The sequence below is a fragment of the Salmo salar genome, chromosome ssa25 (genome assembly GCF_905237065.1).
Source record: "Salmo salar chromosome ssa25, Ssal_v3.1, whole genome shotgun sequence".
Classification (NCBI taxonomy): Eukaryota; Metazoa; Chordata; class Actinopteri; order Salmoniformes; family Salmonidae; genus Salmo; species Salmo salar.
Genome location: NC_059466.1, coordinates 10222323 through 10237317, shown reverse-complemented (window position 1 = coordinate 10237317; position 14995 = coordinate 10222323). Strand labels below are relative to the sequence as shown.

The following is a 14995-nucleotide window of genomic DNA, read 5'->3' as shown; positions in this document are numbered from 1 at the left end:
ATATTCATCAAATATTTCAACCCCCCCACAAAAATATATTGTTCCCCCCAAAAGAATATACAAAATGTGCAGACCCCAGTTTGAAAACGCCTACACCAGGGAACCCCTAGGATTGTAAGCTTATAAAAGACACGTGACTTTGTTTAGCTTGTTAAGATTTATAAAACATGAATAAAACAGCAAACAGTCCATAAGTAAATCATTGAAAGAAATGGGAAACTTCCTTTATCACCCAACTCAAATGAACAGACTTGAAACAAATACAAGCAGAATTGGCAAATCCATGCCACAACATAAATATTGCACCACGTTTCGCGGCATACAGTGCATTTCGGAAAGTATTCAGACCTCTTCCCCTTTTCCACATTTTTGTTACAGTCTTATTCTAAAATGGATGAAATAAATACAAATCCTCAATCTACACAATACCCCATAATGACAAAGCAAAAACGGGTTTCGAATTTTTTGCAAATTAAATACAAAAAGAAATACCTTATTTTACATAAGCATTCAGACCCGTTGCTATGAGACCCAAAATTGAGCTCAGGTACATCCTGTTTTGATTGATCATCCTTGATGTTTATACCAGTTTGATTCCACCTATGGTAAATTCAATTGATTGGACATGATTTGGAAAAGCACACACGTCTAGATAAGGTCTCACAGTTGACAGTGCATGTCAGAGCAAAAACCAAGCCATGAGGTTGAAGGATTGTGTCGAGACACATATCTGGGGAAGTGTACCAAAACATTTCTGCAGCATTCAAGGTCCCCAAGAACAGTGGCCTCCATCCATTCTTAAATGAAAGAAGTTTGGAACCACCAAGACTCTTCCTAGAGCTGGCCGCCCAGCCAAACGGAGCAATTGGGGGAGAAGGGCCTTGGTCAGAGAGTTGATCAAGAACCCGATGGTCACTCTGACAGAGCTCTAGAGTTCCTCTGTGGAGATGGGAGAACCTTCCAGAAAGACAACCATATCTGCAGCATACCAATCAGGCCTTTATGGTAGAGTGGCCAGACGGAAGCCACCCCTCAGTAAAAAGCATATATGACAGCCCACGTGGAGATTGCCAAAAGGCATCTAAAGGACTCTCAGACCATGAGAAACAATATTCTCTGATCTGATGAAACCAAGATTGAACTCTTTGGCCTGAATGCCAAGCCTCACACCAGGAGGAAACCTGGAACTATCCCTACAGTGAAGCATGGTGGTGGCAGCATCATGTTGTGGGTATGTTTTTCAGCTGCAGGGACTGGGAGACTAGTCAGGATAGAGGGAAAGATGAATGGTGCAAAGTACAGAGAGATACTTGATGAAAACCTGCTCAAGAGCTCTCAGGACCTCAGACGAAGGTTCACCTTCCAACAGGAAAACGACCCCAAGCACACAGCCAAGACAACGCAGGAGTGGCTTTGGGACAAGTCTCTGAAAGTCCTTGAGTGGCCCAGCCAGAGCCTGGACGTGAACCTGATTTTACATGTCTAAAATCCTTGATTTTGCTGGTCATTATGGGTTATTGTGTGTGGTGATTGTTTTTTTCCTCATCAATTTAATTCATTTTAGAATAAGGCTGTAACATAAAATGTTGAAAAAGTCAAGGCGTCTGAATACTTTCCAAATGCACTGTATAGAACAGAAATGTACACCCTCCTTACCCTAAACTATATTTTAGAATACATTTTAAATTATATTGGAAATAAAAAGTAAAACCATACAATCCAAGGAGCACCAGCATCAAGCATCTGACACTTACTATTTCATTTCTTAAATGCATGACAGTTAATATCATGTGTGCCAAGAAAAACTATATTACAACAACAAATTCAACAAATCATAGAAAATTAAATAAAAGAAGCCTGAAAAGTTCAGGGCTAATATCTCTCAGGGTTTAATAAACAAAGAACAGTCAGCTCTTTTCTTTCTTTTGAGCGCGCTGTCTCTCATTTCTGAACAGACCTGGAGAGAAGGACGTTGGCTCTGTGTGCTGACGTCTGAGCCCGCCTTCGCGACAGAAGCTACCATGGCCTGTTTTGTTTTAAAAAAGGACAAAGTGCCCAAAGACAGAAAAATGTGGACGGTGATCAGTAGTACTGGAGAAAGGTTCTCCGTCATCCCAAACCATCTGTTGGGGAGAGCTCAGTGCGTGTTGGTCGGTTGGTGTGTGACTGATGACAGCCTGGTGGCTCAGAGGGGCTGCAGGACAGTCCTCCCTGCCTCAGAGGCTCCTCCACTGGCCCCTGTCCTTTCTAGCTCAGAAAGCTCCTCAAACGCATCCCTGAGGAGAGGAGGGCACACACACACGTCAGTCAAGGCATGGCTCACTGAAACAAATCCACACCCCTTACAGTGGGTTCCAGTGCATAATATGATACACACATTACATTAAGTTCCCCACAAGATCTCCCACCATAAGTGAAAGTACAATTTTAGTTTTATTAATGTCCTGATATTAAAACCCCACAGCAAACTTCTAGTTACCAGACGGTTTTACTTTGCCACATTCTTTTTTTCTGACAAAACAGAAAGAAATTTCAACAAATAAGCTTTTCTTATAGCATGAAAGAGGGGAGATTTTGTTCCAGCTTCTGCTCAGAGTTGACAATTGTATGGACAACCCTGCTTACTAGAGCTGGGTCTCTCTCAGCCGCCACTGCATTATACTCAGTCACTCACAGACTGGTATAGGGCATATAGTGGGAGGCTGGTGGTTTTTCCCTTACCATAAGAGAACAGGGTTGTGATCAGTAGGGGACACTGTAGAAAAACATTTTGCAACTGAAAATGAAAATCTGCTTTCTTATTGAACAAATTTCACATTGTTGCCCTAATGAATATAACCCAGCACACAACTGAAGCTGGTAGAGGGAGACTAACTTGTGCATGTAGAAAAATATGTATCCGCTACGGTCGCGGTCTCTCTGCACCGTGGCCTCTTGCGTGCGTGACACATCCAGGTCGTTGTAGGTCAGCCACGACTGCTTCTTCATGTCGTACACGTCGCTGATGTAATGACCTGAGGGTCCGGAGATATAATTATAGGTTAACATTAGACTATAAATACACAGGTGTCTTGGCTTCTCGTGGTATCGTGCTCATATGCTGCCTCAGCTGACTCATTTTATATTTATGCTTTACATTTTTGAACAGATTGATAATCTGTGGCTCCTGCTACACAGTAGTGTGTTATGAGATGTGAATGTTTTGGTAACGACTATCTGTACATCTCTTGCACTCATTTCTGGTAACCACAAATAACGGTGTATCTCGCAGCATGGGCATATACTGTCTCTTAGCAGACTGGTCTATAGGCAGGGCAGTGCTTACCAGAGGAGGAGCTGCTCCCGATGTGACTGACTACACTGATCAGCCGGAACGAGTTGGCCAAGTCTCCGCTCTGGGAACAAGAAAGGAAGGTGTTCAGCTGGGCCGTTTCTCCCTACTTAATCTTAGACACCCAGAACTAAAATGGTGCGTAGTTGCACCAGATGCTTTATTGAGTTCTTGGGGGACATGTTAGAAAAGACACAAACAAGACTAGCAAAGCCTCCACTAATCTTGGGCGATATACTGTATACCTGGGTATTTTGAAACACCGACGGTATGATTTTAAATACGTATAAAATATTTTTGAAGGTAACAACAATTATATTATTCACAAAAATTAAATTGAACCAGTCACATGGTGTGTTTATTTACAAAGAGCAAATGTGAGATCCACTGTTGACCATCACAAGAGGTGATCAAATTCACTGCTGATGTTTGCCAGCTAAATAATCTTATTACTAACCAACTATCTATACATTCAAAAACGCTTTCTTCAGCTCAGGGCTCCAGCAACACATTTGGTTCGCTAACTTGCTAGCTATAGGTGGCTAGCTTGCAAGATCAAGCTTCTTGGTGACAGCAGAGACAATCCCCTCCTGGTTCAAGTGTGAGTAGCCTTTTGAGATAGTTGTATAACTTTATGAGCTGGGTTCTCTGTCCTTGCATTTAGTTTGTTCGCTTGTGCTTGTTAGCATTTAGCTTGTGTCAACTATGAGAATTTGCTATGCTTTTGTTAAGCAAAAAAAATACAAAAAATATCTGGAAAGAAATACCGGCCCTTGCATGCACTCCCGTAATACCGTATACCCTAGTATGGAACAGGAATGGTATTAAAGGTATACAAATCTGGATACGACCCAACCCCATTCTCCAGACCCTTAAAACGGAAACTCTCAGCCAAGTCTATGGGCTAAATGTCCCCTTTCCTTCCGAAATTCAAAAAAAGTGGTGCACCTGCGAAATTGTGATTTGTTCAAAAGATCAGTGACGAAAAATCTGGTACAAGAACATCCACAGAAAAGGTGTCATTCTACATATACAGCTGAAGTTGGACGTTTACATACACCTTAGCCAAATACATTTAAACTCAGTTTCACAATTCCTGACATTTAATCCTAGTAAACATTCCCTGTCTTTGGTCAGTTAGGATCACCACTTTATTTTAAGAATGTGAAATGTCAGAATAATAGTAGAGAGAATGATTTATTTCAGCTTTTATTTCTTTCATCACATTCTCAGTGGGTCAGAAGTTCACATACACGCAATTAGGATTTGGTAGCATTGTCTTTAAATTGTTTAACTTGGGTTAAACGTTTCAGTTAGCCTTCCACAAGCTTCCCACAATAAGTTGTTTGAATTTTGGCCCATTCCTTCTGACAGAGCTGGTGTAACTGAGTCAGGTTTGTTGGCCTCCTTGCCCGCACACGCCTTTTCACTTCTGCCCACAAATCTTCTATAGGTTTGAGGCCAGGGTTTTGTGATGGCCACTCCAATACCTTGACTTTGTTGTCCTTAAGCCATTTTGCCACAACTTTGGAAGTATGCTTGGGGCCATTGTCCATTTGAAAGACCCATTTGGAAACATTGAACTGCACAGAAATGCTAGATAAAAACACAGGAAAGAGTTGTTATGAAAGTTGAAGAATCTGGTGGCACCAGTGAATGCTCCACACTTGGCATTCACAACTGACTGCTGGTCAGGTACTACAGAGTCCCTGATGAGCTTTACTGGACATTTCATTGGCAATGTCTGGACAAGAAAGCAGGTTGTGCTGAATGTCAAGACTATGACTGGATCACACACAGGAAACTACATCAGAGAGATGTTTTTGACCATGTTGGAATACTGGGAAATCCACACAGAACATGTAGTGTTGGTCCTCAGGGACAGTGGGGAAAACATGGTGAAAGCTATGAGACTGGCAGAGCTTCCAGACTTCAGCTGCAGTGCACACACCCTACAGCTTGTAATCAATGATGGCCTATCCAGTCAGAGAGCTGTGCTAGACATTATTGCCATGTTGAAGAGCTGTGCAACTGACTTTGACCATTCTGTATTGGCCAAACAGAGGCTGAGGTCCATTCAGGAAGAGCTTGGGCCTTCTCAAACACAGCATCATCCAAGCAGTTCAAACACACTTGAAGTCAACACTACACATGTTGCAGAGGATGTTTGAACAGAGGCGTGCACTGAATGTGTATGCAGGTGAATACAGATACATCAGCAGTTTGGCTGTTGCACAGTGGGACATTGTCTCTAACGTAATTGAGACTCTGGCACTTAGGGAGGAGGAGACACTGGAGATGAGCCAGTCCAACTCGACAGCCGCATGCATCATCCCCAGTGTGTCGCTGCTGAAGCTGCAGCAGGAGGGTTCTTCTACTCAAGGCATCAAAACTTTACGGAAGACCATGTTGGACAGTCTGACGAGGCGGTTCTCCAAGGCCGAGGAGTGGTGCTGGATCCACGTTACAAGCGCTAGGCCTTCACCTCAGGGACAGCACTAGAGAAAGCAAAAGAGTGGCTGAAGGAGGAATCTGACCTACTAAGGAAACCAAATCCCAGAGCCACAGCAGAAGGGACTAGTGAAGAGGAGGACCCAGAACCAGGTGCAAAGAGTCCGGGTAGATCAGCCACCCAGTCTGGTGGACAGCCTCTATGCTAGAATCCTCAGAAGCCAAGAGGACAGGGCTGAAGTCCAGTGCAGTTTTGAAATTGAGTTGGCGCGTTACCTCACAGAGCCTGTGTGAGGGAAAAATTATGTATTCACCTTATTTGTTGGATATGTAACAATTATTTACTTACAGTAAGATATCTGTCCTGCTAATTCTGTGTTTTATGGTCTCCACTCTAGCACCCTGCAGCTAGTCTGGGTGTTGAGGACATGGGTTCTACTAGAGATAGCTTGAAGCTGACAATTGATTGATGTTGGTGGTGATAACCTAAAAGCTGGCATTCTATAGACAATAGATGGTGTGTGTGACTCGAGATAGAGAGAGCCTGGAAGAGTTGAGAACAATGCCTCATTGTCTCATCTTCCTGGCATCTGGGAAACTAAGTAAAAGACCATCCAATATAGATAACCAAGGTGGCTTATGGAAGGTTAGAAATGACTGCCTAGGCAATCTTGGTATCAGCTATATAAAAACTGTGCATCGTCTGTAAAGGCTAGACTCTCAGCCTAACAGTAAGTCAAGACCGGTGGGCTGACGGTCTCACCATTGCAAATAATTAACCGATATTAAATAAAGACGATTGTTTGAAGAAATGACCAAGTCTCTCTCAGTACTGAATTTCCACGACACCTGTCATTGACACAAAGAGCAGCTTGCCTTTGGAGTGGTGGAAGCAGAATGAGGACAGACTTCAATCACTCGCAAAGAAGTTTCTGTCCCCCCACATTCTTCGGTCCCAAGCGAGAGTGTTCAGTGAGGTGGGGATCATTTATGATAAGCGAAGGAGCAGACTGACAGGGGAACATGCAGACAAGCTCTGCTTTCTGCACTACAACCTAAAACTTCTTAACTGGGAATATTGAAGACTCATGTTAAAAGGAACCACCAGCTTTAATCTGTTCTCATGTTCTGAGCAAGGAACTTAAACGTTAGCTTTTTTACATGGCACATATATTGCACTTTTACTTGCTTCTCCAACACTGTGTTTTTGCATTATTTAAACCAAATTGAACATGTTTCATTATTTATTTGAGACAATTTATTTTATTTATGCATTATATTAAGTTAAAATAAAAGTGTTCATTGTTCATTCAGTATTGTTGTAATTGTCATTTCAAATATATATAAAAATTGGCAGATTAATCGGTAGCGGCTTTTTTTGGGTCCTCTAATAAATCGGTATTGAAAAATCATAAATCGGTCGACCTCTAACACACACACACAAAATTGAATTTGTAACTTATATTTGCAACCACAAAGACAGCCGCCGGTCCACCCACCGTCAACTTAAATGGTCATGTGTATTCTATTATCTACATTTCTATGATTTCAAAATCTGTTTCCTATGGCGGATTGACAGTATAACTTAAAACAGACATTCCCATTCAAGGTCAACATTCTATGATGTGTGCACCATGTCAGTACATTTAATCTGCCAAAATAAGACAGGGCATGCTGTGTTTCAACCGATGGAAGGCACAACACAAAAACCTCAGATTATGTCAAATCGTCTGCGTATCTCCATGCACTTCTCAAAATCATGCATAACGTCTAGTGGTTGATCAACTGTATTGCAAGCAAATATTGTTATTTTGGGGGAAATGTAGGTGTTTGAGGCACGGGAATTTATAATAATGGTAGGCTAATAAAAACATTAAAACATAGGCCTAATGATAAAACAGATGCATTTGCCGTTAATAAGGAGATCACATGTTCCCTAATATATTTATTTCACTTTTATTATACAGGCCTAAATCATAATCATATTGCAGGACATGTCTCTCCTTTTCTGACATGACTGGTTTATTTCTGCTACATAACAAATATTACGCTACCATATATCCATCTCTCATTCAATAGCCAAGCATGCTTGAAAGTAAATAGACCGGTAGTCTATTTAAAATATTTGACAGTATTGTTTGGCTACAGTATCGCAATAGGAACGCGACATCATAGCCTATTTCATCTCAGAGCCTATAACGAAAGCAGGAGATAAACAAAATACTGAACAATTTGTATTTTCCATAGAAGTGTGGGCTGTAGCATTTACTTTTTAAAAGATTAAAACATTCTGCCCATACTTCTACAGAAATGTGATCAAATTGCACTTTCTTTTAGAAACTATCATGGCACAGTTTCAACATCTCCAGATCATACAGCAAAAGAAGATGTTTTTGTTACCGTAAAATTTTATTTTCCAGGCGGGGTTGTGACGCTCGTCACGAGCGCACAAATATAGTAGGGCTCGGATTAAATCAATGAAAACACGCGTATATGTTGCATACGACAGTTTGAGAAATCCCAATCATTTGTTGCCACGCAAATCCTAGGAATTTTGTGAAATGTATGCAGTTGATAAATGACACTAACCTGGTGAAGGTTAGTGTGAGGGAGAAAAGTAGGAGGGCGACTTCGTACCTCAGCATTTCTCTTCAGATCCTCGGTCTCTGCTTCGCTGTACTCCATATCCAGCACCTCCTCGTTCCCAGAGTCCTCGTCTGAACACAGCAGCTCCGGCAACGAATTGTTGAACTCTGGGAGGGCGGAGAAAAACGAGGGAGAATCAAGACATGTAAAAATGTGCAAACAGACACACACACACACACACACTTCTTTACTTTAGTGAAGCTGCGTATTGGCATAAAAAGGGGTAGCAGTGTCTATGCTGTACCTTGCAGGCTGAGCTCTGTGGCTCTCTTCAGGTCGTCGTCCTCCCTCATCTCTTGGGCTTCCTGTAGGAGAAACCACACGTTGCAAAGGTCAGGTTTGCATCGTGGTGATGCAATAACCAGCTGTCCTGTCCGGCTCTATCAAAAGTTCACATAGGTAACATTGGCCCTATATATATTTATTTTATTTCACCTTTATTTAACCAGGTAGGCTAGTTGAGAACAAGTTCTCATTTACAACTGCGACCTAGCCAAGATAAAGCAAAGCAGTGCGACAGAGTTACACATGGAATAAACAAGCGTACAGTCAATAACACAATAGAAACAAATAGTCTATATACAGTGCGTGCAAATGGCGTGAGGTGGTAAGTCAATAAATAGGCCATAGTAGCGAGGTAACTACAATTTAGCAGATTAACACTGGAGTGATAATGTGCAAGTAGAGATACTGGTGTGCAAAAGAGCAGAAAAGTAAATAAAAACAATATGGGGATGAGGTAGGTAGATTGGGTGGGCTATTTACAGATGGACTATGTACAGCTGCAGCGATCGGTTAGCTGCTCAGATAGCTGATGTTTAAAGTTGGTGAGGGAAATATAAGTCTCCAGCTCAGCGATTTTTGCAATTCGTTCCAGTCACTGGCAGCAGAGAACTGGAAGGAAAGGAGGCCAAAAGGAGGTGTTGTCTTTGGGGATGACCAGTGAGATATACCTGCTGGAGCGTGTGCTAGTGACGGTGGGTCTGAGCTCAAGACAGATTGTTTTCTTGTGGATCACAAAAACATTACAGAAGCGGAAGGAGGATTAGCCTACATTACAAAAACGGTGTACCACCAACATCAGGTTTCCCCTACAGTAAAATGTCCAATGGTAGAGCTGTATAGGGGGTCTCTCTCTAATGTCCTAGTGTGTTGAGTCTTACATGCTCCTGCAGGCTCTGGGCCAGGGCTTGCTGCAGCTCCTGCTCCTCCCTCTCCTGCTCCAGGCCATACTGCTGCACCCAGTCCAGATCCCCCTGCACCCCCTCGGGGGTCTGGTTCTCCTTGTTCTCGTCCATGGTCAGGTCCAGGGAGTCCAGCACGTCTACACACAGATACACACTCCGTTTAGCATGGGTTGGTAAAACACACATTTAAAAACAGAGGCTTCTGCAAGCGTTTTGTATAATTCAAGTCTATAGTCTTAAAATAGCATAGTTCAATGAAATGAATGGGCATCTAGTAAGTAACTACAGAGAGCTGTTTTGGTGTGTAGTCTCAAAAAATAATTTTAGTGAACTGTTTAAGCCTACTCCTCCCTGTCCCTCCTGGCTGGTGTGTCTGTGTTTCTGAGATTGGTGGTTACCTGCAGACGGCTTAGTGTCCGTCTCCAGCAGGTCTGGGCGGTAGTTCATCTCCTGGGCGTCGGCGTCGCCCAAGCCCGTGTCAGGGCTGCTGGTTGGCTCGTCCTCAGGGGCATGGCAGGAGAGCCCAGCGTCCTGGCGACTCATCTCCAGCACCGCCGCCAGCATTTCCTCATCGTTGATGCTGTTGAAGTCTGACACATCTGGGTGGTGGACACCTCGCTGGACCTAAACACACAGCCAGAGCTCATCATGTCACACACTAAACACAGTGTTCTTTCAACCTGGCCCCGCATGCGTCAGCAGTTAGGGTGTAGTAATGTATACCCCCCCCCCAATCCCTCTGGTGCCCCAACCTCGTCTGCTCTGTCGTCGGGCAGACAGTCGCTGAGGCGGCGCTTGTGGCTCACCACCTTCGGCTCAGCTCCTCCTCGCTGTCAGAGTCCACCAGGATAGTGCTGGAGCTGCCCCCCGCCTTCAGAGAAACTTTCCTGGTGGAAGGAAATGAAAACAGTAGTTAGAAGAACCAAAACATCCACACTTTTGTGCGCCATGAAGGAAACACCGGACACGATTGGCCTTCCTGGGTTGGAGGTAAAAAGTGTGTGTTAGTGATTCCATGTTGTTAGACTGGCTTACCGAAGTAGTGAGGAGGAGTTCACTGACTGGGAGGCCTTCAGTGTTCGTGACCTGTACAAAAAAATATATATAAAAACAGAGCGTGGTAGGTTAGAAAACAAAATATTGTGATCAACGTTATTTGGACATTTATGACCCGTCTGTGTGGTGACTTCCAAAGAAAATGCCAAATAGTTGGGACAATGTTCACTGTCTCCAAGTGTGCTTGTGGGGTGGGGGTGTTTCTTACATGGCGGCGTTTGCGCTCCAGCCCAGACTGAGGGGGGGGCGCGTGGCGTCTGTGCAGTGGGACAGCAGCGTGAGGTAGCGGGGGATCATCACCTGCTGGCCTAGCTTACTGTTCAGTGACAGCTGGGCGTTGAAGCTGTAGCGCTTCAGGTGCAGAATCAGAACTCTGCGTGAGGGAAAGGATAGAAAGCGATGTAGGGTTATGTGAAGAAGCCCATACCTCTTTCTCATTCACTTTGGTCATGGTAATGGCCCAAATGGCACCCTATTCCCGTGCACTAAATAGGAAATAGGCTGCAATGTCAATTAAGACAACCCAGGTGAATGATCAGCTTAGTATGGAGTTGGTGTTCTTAACACGAGGGCTAAAGATCCCCGCTGTAGACAAATGGGAGTACCTGGGAAGTCGGCTGAATTTATGAGTCACCGTCGCCACTTTCCCGCTGCACTTCTCACACGAATACTCGATTTCCTCGATCTGGAATACACAGACAGAAAATAGAACTAATCTACTTCATATTAGGATTTGAATACTATGTGGACTGTTTCATTGCCTTTAGTGGATATATATATATATTTTGGACAGGTGGTGGTTTGTGGGGACAGTGGGCACACACCCTGAAGAAGAGGTCCAGAGAGTCCTGGATGGACCGGAGAGGGATGGTCTTCTTCCTGCGAGGCAGGTCAATGGACAGGTCGTTGAACTGCTCTCGCTTGGTCACCACCTCGCCACAGCTGAAACACCACATATCAGCACAACCTCTGTTATGATTTGTCATTAATAACATGACATCCAGTGAGTCTTTAGGACAATTTCATATGCTTTGTAAAGGTGATATCACAAAAACTAAAGGAATGGAGTCAAGAGAAAATCTTTTGACCTATTTTTGTGTAACAGAGATCCATTATTTTTATTCACCATCAGGGACTTACCACCCAGGAATCCAGTCTGAAAAAGGGGCAACTCACTTACTCTTTGCAGGTGATGGTGTGCTGCACCTCAAACTCCATGTTAACCACCACAGGGCAGGTGTAGATGCGCGAGGTGTCCGCTTCCTCCCCGGGCCGGGCTGCGGCCGCCTGCTGGGGAGGCTCATCCCACGCGGCCGCTGGCGACTCGCTTTTCCAGCTCTTGTTCACTTTCTCCACGTCCTCCTTCAGCTGGTCCAGGCACTGGCTCAGAAACTCATGGGCATCCTATAGATAGAGAGAGCGAGAGAATGAGGAAGCCACCATGTGAGCGAGTATACAGAGCCGCTTAAGTGTCTAAATGGTGGTGGTTGTGTTAATATTGTAGGTCTTACGTTCTGCATGTATCCGGAGAAGCGCTCGGCAGTGGAGGAGATGGCACTCTTCACTCTCCTCAGCAGGTCTTTTTTCACCTCGGGGCACGAGATGTCCTTCTTGGCCAGCAAGTGGGCAAAGCGTCTGCATGCACAGGGAGGGAGGGAGGGAGGGAGGGAGGGGGGGTTAGGGGTCCATAAGGGAGTAAGGCAGTTGCACATGTCAAATAAGCAGCTAATTTGGTAAATGACACCAAAACAGATTTTAAAAAGGTGCATCCCTTGGAAAAGTAGAAATCTTTTGTGTTTAAGAAGAAGAAACAAGGTGAGGACATTTGAAGAACTGATCAAACTAATGACAGTTTCCTATATTCAGTTATGGGGTTAGCTGAAGAGGCTGACTGCTGAAGCACTAACAGCAGCCTACCTGAGCAGGGCGTTGGCTGGGACCTTCTTCCATGGGATTCCCTGCTTCAGCAGATCATTGGAGAACGATGGCAGGCTGAAAAGAGACTGGAGGATGGCGTTCATGTAACACGTGTTGCCCAGGTTGGAGAATCTGCAGCAAAGATGTTAGAGGACATTTGAGTTCTACTCTACATCTGTACCACCACTGGTGGTAAGAATACATGTTGTGACATGAAAGTGTCTGTACTGGCATACTCATAACAAGCACGAACAGTTACAGTAAACTACTCACTTCTGGTAGTTAGGCAGCACTAGAACAGCCCCTCATTGACTATGGAGGTTAACTTCAGAATCACCACTATAACCCTGGGATGTCTCCTTACCCTTGCAGTGGAGGCTGGGGCTGGGCCAGAGTGGACGGTCTCGGCTTGTTCCAGCCACCGTAGTCCAGAGTGGGGCGCACTTTCTTTAAGGGGGTTGAGTGATTGGGTAACATGAGACTTCTCTTAGCCGAGGGGGTCAGGGATATAGTGGATGGCCTGTGGGGGACGACGACAACAAATGTTGAGGAACTGAAGGTGTGGCAGCATCTTAAGAATACACTCTAATGCATCATTAACACCAATGGAACAACCTGGTTAACTTCACTAGGGTTAGGGGGCAGCATTCGGAATTCTGGATGAAAAGCGTGCCCAAATTAAACTTTCTGCTACTCGGGCCCAGAAGGTAGGATATGCATATTATTAGTAGATTTGGATATAAAACTCTGGAGTATCTAAAACTGTTTGAATGATGTCTGAGTATAACAGAACTCATATGGCAGGCAAAAACCTGAGAAAAATCCAAACAGGAAGTGGGAAATCTGAGGCTTGTAGTTTTTTCAAGTGATTGCCTTTACAGTATACAGTGACTTAGGGTTCATTTTGCACTTTCTAAGGCTTCCACTAGATGTCAACAGTCTTTAGAAAGTTGTTTCAGGCTTCTACAGTGAACAGAGAGCGAACGAGAAGGCCGGGAAGTTGGTGACTCAGAAAAGAATATGAGTTCAGTGGCGCACATTCACGTGAGAGGTAGCTGTGTTCCATGACATTTTTGAAGACATTGGAATCGTCCGGTTGGAATATTATTGAAGATTTATGTTAAAAAGGCCCTAAAGATTGATGCTATACATCGTTTGACATGTTTCTACGAACGTAAATATAACTTTTTTTGACTTCTTGTCGTGGAATTTTCGGCGCGCTTCCTACATTTGGAGTAGCTTACTGAACGCGCTAACAAAAAGGAGGTATTTGGACATAAATTATGGACTTTATCGAACAAAACAACATTTATTGTGGACCTGGGATTCCTGGGAGTGCATTCTGATGAAGATCATCAAAGGTAAGTGAATATTTATAATGCTATTTATGATTTTAGATGACTCCAAAAAGGCGGGTATGTGTATTGCCTGATGTTTTCTGAGCGCCATACTCAGATTATTGCAAAGTGTGCTTTCCCCGTGAAATCTGAAATCTGTCACAGTGGTTGCATTAAGGAGATGTTTATCTATAATTCTTTGAATAACAGTTTAATATTTTATTAACGTTTATGATGAGTATTTCTATAAATTGATATGCTCATTCACCGGAAGTTTTTGAAGGAAAAACATTTCTGAACATTACAGGCCAATGTAAAATGTTTTTTTTGTTGTTGTTGATATAAATATACTGCTCAAAAAAATAAAGGGAACACTTAAACAACACATCCTAGATCTGAATGAAAGAAACAATCTTATTAAATACTTTTTTCTTTACATAGTTGAATGTGCTGACAACAAAATCACACAAAAATAATCAATGGAAATACAATTTATCAACCCATGGAGGTCTGGATTTGGAGTCACACTCAAAATTAAAGTGGAAAACCACACTACAGGCTGATCCAACTTTGATGTAATGTCCTTAAAACAAGTCAAAATGAGGCTCAGTAGTGTGTGTGGCCTCCACGTGCCTGTATGACCTCCCTACAATGCCTGGGCATGCTCCTGATGAGGTGGCGGATGGTCTCCTGAGGGATCTCCTCCCAGACCTGGACTAAAGCATCCGCCAACTCCTGGACAGTCTGTGGTGCAACGTGGCGTTGGTGGATGGAGCGAGACATGATGTCCCAGATGTGCTCAATTGGATTCAGGTCTGGGGAACGGGCGGGCCAGTCCATCGCATCAATGCCTTCCTCTTGCAGGAACTGCTGACACACTCCAGCCACATGAGGTCTAGCAGTGTCTTGCATTAGGAGGAACCCAGGGCCAACCGCACCAGCATATGGTCTCACAAGGGGTCTGAGGATCTCATCTCGGTACCTAATGGCAGTCAGGCTACCTCTGGCGAGCACATGGAGGGCTGTGCGGCCCCCCAAAGAAATGCCACCCCACACCATGACTGACCCAC

The 14995-nt window shown here is 43.9% G+C and overlaps 1 protein-coding gene across 1 annotated transcript in view; it reads right to left on the bottom strand.

Annotated features, from left to right (window-relative positions):
• Nucleotides 1-878: 878 nt before the first annotated feature.
• Nucleotides 879-14995, bottom strand: part of LOC106586134 (ubiquitin carboxyl-terminal hydrolase 37) — a 34077-nt gene continuing 19960 nt past the window's right edge. The window contains 17 exon segments of the mRNA XM_014173024.2: nt 879-2276; nt 2876-3014; nt 3326-3395; nt 8420-8535; nt 8673-8733; nt 9592-9752; nt 10014-10239; nt 10368-10421; nt 10424-10502; nt 10651-10701; nt 10880-11044; nt 11277-11356; nt 11496-11613; nt 11852-12075; nt 12183-12306; nt 12589-12720; nt 12953-13108. Of these exon segments, the coding sequence (XP_014028499.2) occupies nt 2186-2276; nt 2876-3014; nt 3326-3395; nt 8420-8535; nt 8673-8733; nt 9592-9752; nt 10014-10239; nt 10368-10421; nt 10424-10502; nt 10651-10701; nt 10880-11044; nt 11277-11356; nt 11496-11613; nt 11852-12075; nt 12183-12306; nt 12589-12720; nt 12953-13108 (2047 nt within the window). The 3' untranslated portion in view covers nt 879-2185.